The following is a 12,633-nucleotide window of genomic DNA, read 5'->3' as shown; positions in this document are numbered from 1 at the left end:
TATTAGCAAAAAAAAAATATTTACCTTTAAATCTTTACCGCAGCATTTTTAGGTGTTACAGTAAAGACTTTGTATTGCGTTAGCAGAGAAAAGAGTAAGTGAAAAGATCTGAGTGACTTTGACAAGGGCCAAATGGTGATGGCAAGACTACATCAGAGCATCTCCAAAACTGCAGGTCTTGTGGGGTGTTTACGGTCTGTAGTACCTACCAAAAGAGGTACAAGGAAGAACAACCGGTGAACAGGGTCATGGACCAAGACTCACACATGCACATGGGGAGCAAAGTCTTGCCTGCCTGGTCCGATCACACAAAAGAGCTTCTGTAGCTCAAAAAATTGCTGAAAATTGCTGCCCATGATAGAAAGGTGTTAAAACACACAGTTTGCTGGTTTGCAGCAGACCGAACATACAACAACACTTACTTTGATGAAATGTGCTTTTTCATATTTTATATTATGAAAAATATTGAATAACTTCACTGTAACACACCAAATTCAGTTTACACATCACCGATCTCCTGCTGGTTATACAACACTTAGTTTGGCAAGTAAAAAATAAGTTGGCCTATTCTTTACAAAAATGATGTATATGCAGCTAACAGTTACAACCATAGCTTTTGCATGAAAATTGCTTACTGAAATGTATGGCATTATACTGTATAAGATACATTGTTTTTAATAACGGTGAAGTTGTTGATTTTGTTTCATAATAAATAATCATATTATGAATGTGTTGTAGTATAACCAGCAGGAGAGCAGTGATGTGTGAACTGAATTTGGTGACATTTACAGTGTGTCACGTAAGTTGTTGAATATTTTTCATAGTATAAAATGTGCAAAAGAGCTTTTGGTTTTGCAATTTGTAGACAGTCCCTCATTTGGATTTGTTTCTCAGCCGCCTGCTCGTGCTCATAGAGAATTTATATTTGTCACGTTTGGGTTTTGTTTCTTTGTCTTGAATGTTTGTTTACTTTTTTAAATGTATCCTTACTTTAATTATACAATTAAGTACAGGGTCATATTAATTAACAAAATGTACTTACTGGTTAGTTGAATTAGTGTTTGGTTTAGGGTTAGTTGCATAAAATGTTGCATAACTTACTGTTATTGGTATAATAAATACATGTAACGTGTAGCAAAACCACTGTAAAATAAAGTGTTACCAAATATTTCAGTTAAATCAGTGTTTCAATAGGGGGGTGAAAATTTACAGGATAGCAATGACAGTGAATGACAGTCAAGTGCTAGTTTCAGAAGTCCTTGGGAAAGAAATAAGGTGTGAAAGTGCATTGTTCAGTCAGGGGGTAATATTTGTGTTTAGAATAAAGAGAAAAGTTGATGGCCATAGCGAACACTGACAGACATCTATGTTGTAGTTTAATAGACTACTAGAGAAAGCCATTTGTGACTCAATATATTGCCCAAATGGTGCTTGTGATTCCCAGTTATGCTAGTCGGGCCTGACATGGTGGTGTGGTTGTGACACTGCCACATAAGAGATATGTTTTTACCGCTGTATATAATAATATATTTGTGTAGTTTTTAATGGTTTTACATGTTCCCTTGTCCATTTTTAACTCCTCTAAAGAAATGTGTGTTTGTCTTTAATGAATAATGCCATAGAGGTCATGGTCACAATCAAGACTTGTGCTGCTTCGACAGCTCCATTCAAGCAAATGAATTAATCCTGCATGCCCTTGTACAGGTATATACAATACCTAAGGACAGAATATTAAAACCGGTATAGTTTTATAGGGTTTTTAATTATATATATTTTTTAATATAATGTAAATATTAAACTTCAAAATGTAAACTGGTGACAGTACAGCAGCTACACTAATCATTTTCCATTTGGTTTTCTTTTTTATCTCGGGATCCCCATCCCGAGGTAACTAGACAGTACGTCAGCTCCAGTTTGGATCCAGCCTCTTACGAAGACTTCAGATGACGTGAACTTGTGAAGAGATGACCAACTCCTGCGAGGACTTCAGATGATGCAAACTCTGAATCAACATGCACCAATGCTACTTTTTTCCATATATTATAATCATTATGTCCACAACGCGTAATAATTACTTCAATGAGCTCATTGCTTCAGCCTTAAATTATAAATACATTACTTGGACACAGTCAGCTCTGATAAAAGATCATTCTAAACCGTAATGGAGACACATGCATTTTCTGTATTGCATCCTTTGAAACTATGTGTATTGTGAAAAGCACTATACAACTAAATGTGAATTGAATTGAAATGTGAATTACTTGAAGCAAGAAAAAAAGACAAAGCATGTTAATACAAATACCAGCAAAATATATTCATTTAAACCCATTAATATATTAAATTCCACAATGTTGAGTAACAAGTAACAATAAGGAAATGTTTCTATAATTCTATAAGATATAAGAATTTTGTTGAATATTAAAGTGGAGATTGTTACAGAACATCAAGGATATGTTGACTTGTTTTATGATGACATCATAAGTATCTGTTACGTGAGAAAACAACATGCCTCATATTATAGCTCTAAACAAATCATTACATAAAATTAAGTTTTATGAAAAAAAAATGAAAAAAAAACACTGTAAACCAAATAGCTTTTAAAAATGTCATATTATCCTTTAATTACTTATTCATGGGAAATGGGGATTTTTTGACCGTTGGAACAAGCATAAGATGTTTTTGCGAATTTCTGGCAAATTTAAGCCATAAATAAGAGGATTGAGAACAGGAGGAATAATCAGAAATTCCACTGAAAACAATATACCCACAATCTTGTATTTGTCTGAATCATATCTACTTAGAGCAATGTCACAAAACGATGCTATAGAGTAGTTCAGAAAGCTTATAATGTGAGGAAGACATGTCTGTAATGCTTTGCCCCTAAATTCTTTGGAGCTTTTTTGACAAATGATCAAAATCCGGACGTAAGTATATAAAATGAAGAAGGCAGGGAGAAAAACTGTCGTTGTTGAGACAAAAAATCCAAGTATGTTGTTACTCAAAGTGGAAGTCACACAAGAGAGCCGAACCACAGACCAGTTGGAACAGTACAGTCGAGCTATGTCAGTCCCACACAAAGGCAACCTGGCTGAGAAGAAAATAACAAGACCCATAGAAAATGCTGCATAAAGTGATGCTATTGCCATGTACGATGCTGTTACTTTTGAGGTCATAATTGTATGATATTTTAAAGGGTTGCATATGGCAACATATCTGTCATATGCCATCAGAGTTAATATTGTATATTCAGATACTGCAAAAGAATAAATTGTAAAAATCTGAACAAAACACGCTGGCCTAGAAATGGTATTTGTTTCAGAAAGGAGATCAACCATTATCCTTGGGAAAAAACCAGCTGACCCATAGAGATCATTGACAGACAAGCAACAAATCAGGATGTACATTGGCTCATGAAGAGATCTCTCTTTAAACACCACAAACAAAATGATGGCATTAAATAATATAATTGCTAAATAAACTGTAAGTGTCAATATTAGGATGAAATATTTAATGTGAACAAACTCCTTGAACAAAGTAAAGTAAAAATATGAAGGCATGGTTCCATTTTCCATTTGCTGGTCAAAACAATGAAATTGCCACTATAGATTCAGTTGTTTTCCGTTATTTGAAGAAAAAAACATCCAATATGTTTTGATGTCCTCTGTTCAGTCTAGTCTAAAAATTATTGTAAAGTCAAAAATCAAGAGAGATGCTCATAATAGTGAAGGGAATAGTGAGGAGAACTGGTTGTTGCATTTGATCTGAGGCAACTGCTGAATTTTCTGTAAGCAGTTAATATAACAGTCGCCTACTATCTGGGGCACATATACCAAGCGAACACATGGGAATTTACCTCATTAGTTTTGCTATTCAATAAGTAAAAAAAAAAAAAAAAAATGGTGGTAATATGTAATGGCTGTATAAAAATCTGTCTTGTTCTTTTGTTTTTTTGTCAGCATGAAATGTTGGATTGACAAAGAGTTATTAACAAAACCGTTATTGCAAGAATAGGTTTATCACTGAACATTGTATCGTACGTTGTCTACTCTCTAAACAGCATAATGGCACAAATTGAACACTTCAACAGCCTTCTTACCTGTACTCAACATTGTTTTGCTTAAGGAGGTTGGGAAAAAGATGCTCCTTGTTCCTCTTCTTTGCAAATTAATTTGTGAAATGGCAGTTTCTTTCGTTTTTTCCCCTCCGTTTGGCCTAAAACTCTGTTCCTAGTCATCCACTTTGAAATGGAGATTACAAACACAGAGATTGTTCCAGCCCAGGCCTATATGTGGCAACATTTCTGCAAAATGATATTACGTTGCGTCGTGCACGTTCCATAACAGTTTGTAAGTGAAAAGTCGAGTGAGTTGTGCTAAAAGCCTGTTCAGTTTTATCCGAAACAGATGAACGTGCATCTGGCATCCGGTGAGTGGCGCTAAATGGTTATTGCTCCATTGCATTAACCTACACTAAACCTACCAGATAATGTTAACAAAAGCAAATGTGACATAAAAACACAATTGCTGAAGCAACCATGCCATTTTAGCTCGTTTCTTTGTCGTAACTCGTGTTTCACTGGATTTAAATCACATCACAAGTACAATTCTGTACCAGCTGAGCTATAGAGCAGGTTTAGTATGTCATAAAAGTCAAATATATAGAGCTGGTTATGTAATGCAAACTCCTAAATGTATTCGGTGACAAATCATGCACTATGGTAAAAAGTGTTTTGAGGTCATAATATCATATTTTGCAAGGAGCCACGTGAAAAGTCTTTATTAAACCCTAATCTGCACCATATAATCATAATTTTCTATGAAAAGGATTAACATTTCATGCTGTTTTTCTGCCTCTAGTATTCATTTCTGTTGGAAACTGCAGTGATATGTATTGGTAAGTATAGTATTTATCATTTTTCCAAAAAGTTGCCACAAGTAAGTTTTTCCCATGAGCCCTTGTTGTTGTTTTCCGTAGCGGTGTTCTCTCTGCATTTACGATTCTTTGCTGTTTTTAGACATTGCCTACAATGTGTTGGGTCCTTCACTGGAAACCAAAATTACTTCAGCCCTGCTAAACGCTTACTCTCTGAATTCTTGCGCCAATCTTGGAGCAATCTAAGTCGACATCATTGTGAAGTAAAAGTTTGCTAAAAAATATTTCCTACTCAAGCAAGGCGGTATTTGACTCTTGTCAAGCCTATTATGGGTGTTGAAATTTTCAAACCTTTTTGACAAAAGGGAAGAAAACAGCCCTTGTTTTCGGTTTCCTCTAGTCAGGTAGTTTTGGTGAAAGCCCATTTTGGAAGTAGTGAATTACCCTTTGAAGATGTTAATAAGCTAATTAAATGGAAATGGAGGGGCCCTTATATGGACAGTAATGGAGTCTGGTTGTCACCTAGTGAAAAAGTTTGGTACTACGCCCAAACAAAATCTTACTAAAAGCTAATTTTTTGAGATATCAACTTTAAATTTCAAACACAACTTGTTCAGATTTTTGGCTTTGATTTTCTTGCAGTTTTAGAGTCCAACATGTTTTGATTGTAATGAAACATCTTCTGATGCTAAGCTAGGGCATATCGTCAGTGATGTTCCTGATCTCATTGGGTGTTTCGGGTCTTTCGAGTTATCAGACACCCTCATTCAGGCGACCCAGCTGAGGTTGATCAGGCCTCAGCGTGTGCCCTAGCAGCATTTAACCACGTATATGCTCTTTTGATCCAGAGCCACCTCAAAGCCTTCTCTGCAGCCTCTGTGCTATTGCTAATAGCCCTTCTCCTTCTCTCACCTGTGATGCCGAGTGCAGTGTAGGCCCCGTAGAGGGACTTCCCTGCAAAGCCTCTGCACCCAACCTCCACAGGTAAGCACCTTGCCTTCCAGCCTTGGTTGTGGCAGTCGTTGACGAGGCCATCATATTTATCCCTCTTCCTCACAAAGGCTTCCTCCGTTCGGTCTTCCCATGGCACGGTGAGCTCCACATGACCAGGTTCTTTGTTACCTCAGATACCAAGACAATGTCAGGTCTCAGGGTGGTCTCCACGACATGCTGGGGGAACTTAAGCTGTCTGCCCTAGTCCACTTTCAGCTGCCAATCCTGTGCAGTGTTCAGAATAACACTTCCTGTTATCCTGGAAGATCGGCCCTGATGAAGCTGATGGTTTGCTTGGAGGGCTTTGACCTCCGACAGCTGCTGATGCTAACCTGGATGCTCTCTGCAATTGTTTTCAGCACCTGGTCATGCCGCCAGCGATATCGGCTTTCCCCCAAAGCTCTTGGGCAGCAGCTAAAGATGTGCTCAAGGGTTCCCTTTCTCTGGCACAGGGCACATCATGGTATATCGACCAGACCCCAGGTGTGCAGGTTGGACGGGCTGGGGAGGACGTCATAGACTGCCTGGACTAAGAACTTGATGCGGTGTGGCACTGCCCGCCAGAGGTCAGTCTATGTGATCTTCCTCTCCACAGCTTGTTCCCATCTACGGGAACAAGCTGTGGGAATGGTACACTCTGACGTACCATTCCCACTGCTTTGCTGGACCTCTCCTCCTCCACCGCTGCCCTCAACTCGCTTTAAACTAGCTGTCTCCGCTCCTTCCCCCGAGCCTTGTCGAATCTGGGCCCTTGAAAGGTTCCAAGCCCAGCACTTCCTCTGGCCACTGCTCCCACTAGAACACCATGGCGAAGCCGTGACTCTGCCTGGTCTACTGCCACCTCTGCCCTCCATTTTCGACCCGTCTTGACCTCTACCCCTGCCCCGGAGACTTTGGGGCCTGTCAAAGAGCAACTAGGGATACCATCTAGGAGTTCTTCAAATCAACACATGGAGGACGTTAAATGCCAGTTTTCCAGTTTATTCTCCCAAGCCAGGAAAGTGCAAGGTGCTCACAGGTGCCAAAACATGAAACATCCAAAAGAAAAAAATAAATAAATAAAAAGACTTCAATGTACCAAAACAATCACCTTGGATCAGGTATCACAATTCAATCAGAGTACTCAGCAGATACTGCACTCACTACCACCAGTCTTAGATTCCCTGTCCACTTCCTCAGGTGAGCATTTATACACATGGGTACAACCATTTCTCAATCATAAAATGGGGATGTATTAAATACCATAAACATGTATTAAAGATCATATAACCCAATTCCCTTCAACACACAAATTTAAATAACACAGCACAAACTTCAGTTCAACCATAATTATAAAAAGTATAAATATAATTATATCAATCAACAATAATTATACATAAATAACTTCAGAACAATTCCACCCCTTACACACCATACTTGGTATCTCCCACTCCCATGATGCAACACAGCACAGGTACAAAAAGCACAACAAAAGTCCATTCCGGTCTTTTACTAAAATCAAGATGGCCGCCACCATGCATGCGTGCTCAGGTGGCCAGTCTGAGACACAACAGTCTCGTTGTAGGTGCATGTTTGTGTGGGTGTGGGTGTAATCCATCTCTCCCTTCGCTGGTACATCAAGGTAAATAAAGTGTCTTTTAAAACCCAAGTATGTGTGCATGTGTTTTTAGCAAGGGTTAACAAGGGGAACAGAGGGCAGCTCTGTGACACTTCTTCCCCCTTCTGCAGACGACCACTGTCGTCCCGAGTGTCAAATCTCCACCCCTCCAAGAACTGGGGTCGAAAAGTCCGTTTTAGCATTTACCTCCTCTGGGATACGGGACAAAAAGTCAGCCACCTTGTTCCTGGCTCCCGGGCAGTATTTCACGGTGAACTGGTAGGGCTGGAGAGAAAGAGACCATCTCGTAATCCGGGCATTAGAGTCTTTCATGCGTTCCAACCATTGCAGAGCTCGATGGTCGGTTTCTAACACAAAGGGTCCCCCCAGTAGGTAGTACCGAAGTGAATCCGTGGCCCATTTAATGGCCAAGCACTCCTGTTCCACTGTTGAATAACGTGTTTCTCGAGGGAAGAGTTTACGACTCAAGAAGACCACTGGTCTGCGATCTCCGTCCACTTCCTGCAGTAACACCGCCCCCAGTCCGATTCCAGAGGCATCCGTCTGCAGGATGAATGGTTTCTGGAAATCTGGGCTAAGCAGCACCGACTCTCCACATACCGCCTCTCGTAAGTCCTGGAAAGCTCGCTCACCCTGCTCCGTCCAGACCACCTTGTTGGGAGCTGTGGCTCTAGTGAGATCTGTAAGCACAGAGGCCCTGGCAGAAAAGTTAGGTATAAACCTGCGATACCATCCCACCAAGCCCAGGAAAGATCTCACCTGTTTCTTAGTTGTGGGGGGTTGGTAACTTCGGATGGCCTCGATCTTCTCCTGCTGTGGGCGAATGACTCCTCCTCCAATCAAAAATCCCAAGTAGCTGATCTCTCTTTTGGCTATTGTACCCTTCTTTGGGTTGATGGTAAGACCGGCTGCCTTAATTCTCCCCAGGACTTGCCGCAGATGTTGACAGTGTTCTTCCCAGGTCTCACTAAAGATGACCACATCGTCCAAATATGCTGCAGCAAACTCCCTGGTGCCTTGCAGGATCTGGTCCATTAAACGTTGGAAAGTCGCTGGCGCCCCCTGCAGGCCGAATGGCATAACCTTGAACTGGAATAGCCCAAATGGGGTTTTAAAAGCGGTCAGTTCCTTGGCTCTGGCAGTTAAAGGGACCTGCCAGTACCCCTTGCATAAGTCCACCGTTGATAGGTATTTGGCTCTGCCCAGTCTTTCCACCAACTCATCAATTCTTGGCATCGGATAAGGATCTACCTTAGACAGGCTGTTAAGTTGTCTGAAGTCAATGCAAAATCTAAGGGTGCCATCCTTTTTGGGGACTAGAACAATGGGGCTACACCACTCACTAAGGGATGATTCAATCACACCCATGGAGAGCATAATGTCAAGTTCATCCTTAAGCACTGTCACCAGGCGTTCAGGGATCCGGTAACTCTTCTGGCGGGCTGGAGTTGCCTCCCTAAGGATGACATCATGTAGCACCAGGTTAGTACACCCAGGTTTCTCCTGAAACAGCCTGGGATCCAACAGCTGCTTTACCTGGTCTCTTTGAGGTTGCTCTAGATGGGATATATCTACAGATTGTTGAGTGCAGCTGGTTGGGAAGTACTGCTCTGTTGGTTCCTCTTCCTCCCCGACCACACGAACAAAAAGTTGTGCAGCTCCGGTCTCCTTCCTGGGATGGAACTCTTTCAACAAATTAATATGAAAGTTTTGCTTTTTCTTCCCCCGCTCTGGCATTGAGATCTCGTAGGTGACTCGACCAGTTTTCCGCACAACCTCATAGGGTCCATGCCACTTAGCTAGCAACTTATTCTCATTGGTGGGTAGCAGCAACAGCACATTTTGGCCAGCCTCAAATGATCTCTCCCTTGCCCTCTTATCATACCAAACTTTCTGAGTTTGCTGGGATTTTCTCATGTTCTCCTGGGCCAATGATGTCATCTCTTCCAGACGCTCTCTCATTTGGACCACATATTGGACCACACTGCACATACCATCCTTGGGTCCCTCCCACTGCTCTTTAAGCAGGTCCAAAGGACCTCTCACCTGCCGGCCATATAACAGTTCAAATGGGGAGAAACCTGTGGAAGCTTGCGGTACCTCTCTGTAAGCAAACAACAGATAAGGTAACCATTGGTCCCAGTCGGACCCTGACTTGGAAACAAACTTGCGCAGCATGCTTTTGAGGGTTTGGTTGAAGCGTTCAACCAACCCGTCAGTCTGGGGGTGGTAAGGTGTGGTCTTAATGGCCCTAATTCCCAACAGTTGGTACACCTGTTTTAACAGCAAGGACATAAAATTAGTACCCTGATCTGTTAAGATTTCATGAGGAATCCCCACTCTGGAAAACAGCTGTACAAGACAGTTCGCTACCTGTCTAGCTTTGATGTTTCTAAGGGGGAAGGCTTCTGGGTACTTGGTGGCATAATCACAGAGTACTAAAATGTACCGATTCCCATTCTTACTTCTTTCCAGGGGCCCCACTATATCCATCCCCAGTCGACTAAATGGTGTGTCAATGACTGGCAATGGTAACAAATGTGCAGGTGCAACCCTCCTTCCAGATGTCATCTGACATTCTGTACAGGTACGAATGAACTCCGTTACATCCGTATATATCTTTGGCCAACTGAACCGGCTTGCAACCCTTGCTAACGTCTTATGCTTGCCTAAGTGTCCTGACCACGGAACAGCGTGCCCCAGAGTCATAACTGTATGGCGCATCGATTCCGGAACAACCAATGCTTCAACCTCTCCTTTCACCTGATAGAGTATACCTTTTTTCACTATGTACTTTTCCTCCATCAAGCAAGATCCAACAGCCTTTCTAACACCATCTACTTCAGACACCTTCTGAAACCAGTCCTGCAACGTAGGATCACTTCTCTGCATTTCAGCTATGTCCTCAGGGATTGTTACATTAAGAGGGCCTTCTGGCACAGGCAGCTCCACAACCTGCCCTTTCACACTACCCTCAAACTTAGATGTACGCCTTTCTTTTTTAGATTTGCGTCTTTTCTCACCGGTCACCTCAAAGTCAACATCAGCAAAAGGCAACTCATTAAAGTCGGCTGTAGCACTCTGGGCTCGGGTTACGGCATAACAGGGCTGAACTTGGGGGACCAAATCACAGAGAATGGGAAGATCTTGCCCTAGGACTACTTCATGAGGTAACTGGGACGCAACGGCCACCCGCAACAAAAAAGTCTGCCCCTGCACTGTTAAGTAAATCTCTGCCGTCGGATACTCCCTAACTTCTCCATGCACACAGCAAACTTTAATGGAATTCTGGGAAATATATTCATCTTCAGGAACCAAGCTATCATGTACTAGAGTCTGAGTGCTACCCGTATCCACTAAAGCCTTAGCAGACTGACCATTCACAAGTACCGGAGTCAATATGTCTGTGGGGCGTGTCTGCACTGACTCATGAGATGACGTATGTGGCAGGTAGGGGCGAGGAACATAACAGAAAGCCGAATGCTTAACCTTCCTGGATGGACAACAGGGCTTAGTGTGTCCTATCTCCCCACAATAGTAGCACCTAACTTCCTGCTGGTTAGTTCTATCCCCTTGCTTGCCAACAACACTCACTTTACCTTGGGCATGACCACCCTCACCCCCAGACTTACTTGGCCATCTTTGACTCCGACCTCCAAAGCGGCGCTGGGCATCCCGGCGTGCGGCCAAATACGTCTCTGCAAGCTTTGCTGCTTCTTCTGCCGTGGCTGGATCATGCTCCTTAATCCACACTGCCATATCAGGGCTTATCATGCGCATAAATTGCTCCAAGATAATAAGATCTGACAACTGCTGAATAGTACAGGTCTCTGGCTTCATCCATTTCGAGAAGAGATCTTTCAAGCGCACATAAAGCTCACGGGGGTTCTCGTCTGGCAGAATCTCTGAGGAGCGAAACCTTTGCCGGTAGATCTCTGCATTAATCTCATATTTTATAAGTATGGCCTCCTTGACTTCATCATAGTCCTCAGCATCATTCCCATCCATGGCTACATAGGCACCACGTGCCTTTCCCGTTAACAGGGGAACCAGTCTTATTGCCCAATTGGCTTTAGGCCATCTGCATGCCGTGGCCATCCTTTCAAAGGTGGTTAAGAACTGCTCAATGTCGTCATCTCTTGTCAAGGGATGTAATCTTGGCTCAATACTTCCTGATGAGGTACCTTCTCCGGTTGGCGCTGGGCTTGTAGACGTGTGCTGACTTCCCCTTTGGTCCCCTCCAGCCTGGATCTCTAAAACCTGGTGCTGAATTTGCTGGAATTGGTGCTGCATATTTCGCCACCGCTGGTCTTGCTTCACCATTACTTGCTCCATTCGATCATCACGGGCGGCCTGGGACTGCAGGAGAACTTTAACCAGGCCAGCCAGTTCTGACACCGTTCCCTCTGTTGGGCCCGCTGCAGGAGTAATTATTGAATCATCCCTACCGGCAGCAGCTGTTGCTAGTGGTAACTCCGTGGAACTGGGCAGCTCCAGATTTAATCCCAACTGTTCATCTGAACCCACACCTCGGTCTTGTCTGGTCTTGGGTGGCATAACGATCCCACTTCTGACACCACTTGTCAAAGAGCAACTAGGGATACCATCTAGGAGTTCTTCAAATCAACACATGGAGGACGTTAAATGCCAGTTTTCCAGTTTATTCTCCCAAGCCAGGAAAGTGCAAGGTGCTCACAGGTGCCAAAACATGAAACATCCAAAAGGAAAAAATAAATAAATAAAAACACTTCAATGTACCAAAACAATCACCTTGGATCAGGTATCACAATTCAATCAGAGTACTCAGCAGATACTGCACTCACTACCACCAGTCTTAGATTCCCTGTCCACTTCCTCAGGTGAGCATTTATACACATGGGTACAACCATTTCTCAATCATAAAATGGGGATGTATTAAATACCATAAACATGTATTAAAGATCATATAACCCAATTCCCTTCAACACACACATTTAAATAACACAGCACAAACTTCAGTTCAACCATAATTATAAAAAGTATAAATATAATTATATCAATCAACAATAATTATACATAAATAACTTCAGAACAATTCCACCCCTTACACACCATACTTGGTATCTCCCACTCCCATGATGCAACACAGCACAGGTACAAAAAGCACAACA

At 42.3% G+C, this 12,633-nt stretch overlaps 1 protein-coding gene across 1 annotated transcript; it reads right to left on the bottom strand.

Annotated features, from left to right (window-relative positions):
- Positions 1-2,630: 2,630 nt before the first annotated feature.
- On the bottom strand, positions 2,631-3,572 carry LOC306996837 (olfactory receptor 51I2-like; the record flags this gene model as incomplete). The annotated part of the gene is made up of 1 exon (XM_079609741.1): positions 2,631-3,572. One exon carries the CDS (start codon positions 3,570-3,572, stop codon positions 2,631-2,633), a length of 942 nt encoding a protein of 313 aa, XP_079465867.1.
- Between the last annotated feature and the right edge of the window lie 9,061 nt (positions 3,573-12,633).

This window comes from Phoxinus phoxinus, assembly GCF_949152265.1.
Source record: "Phoxinus phoxinus genome assembly, chromosome: 4".
Taxonomy (NCBI): domain Eukaryota; kingdom Metazoa; phylum Chordata; class Actinopteri; order Cypriniformes; family Leuciscidae; genus Phoxinus; species Phoxinus phoxinus.
This window is presented reverse-complemented; position numbering and strand designations above follow the sequence as displayed.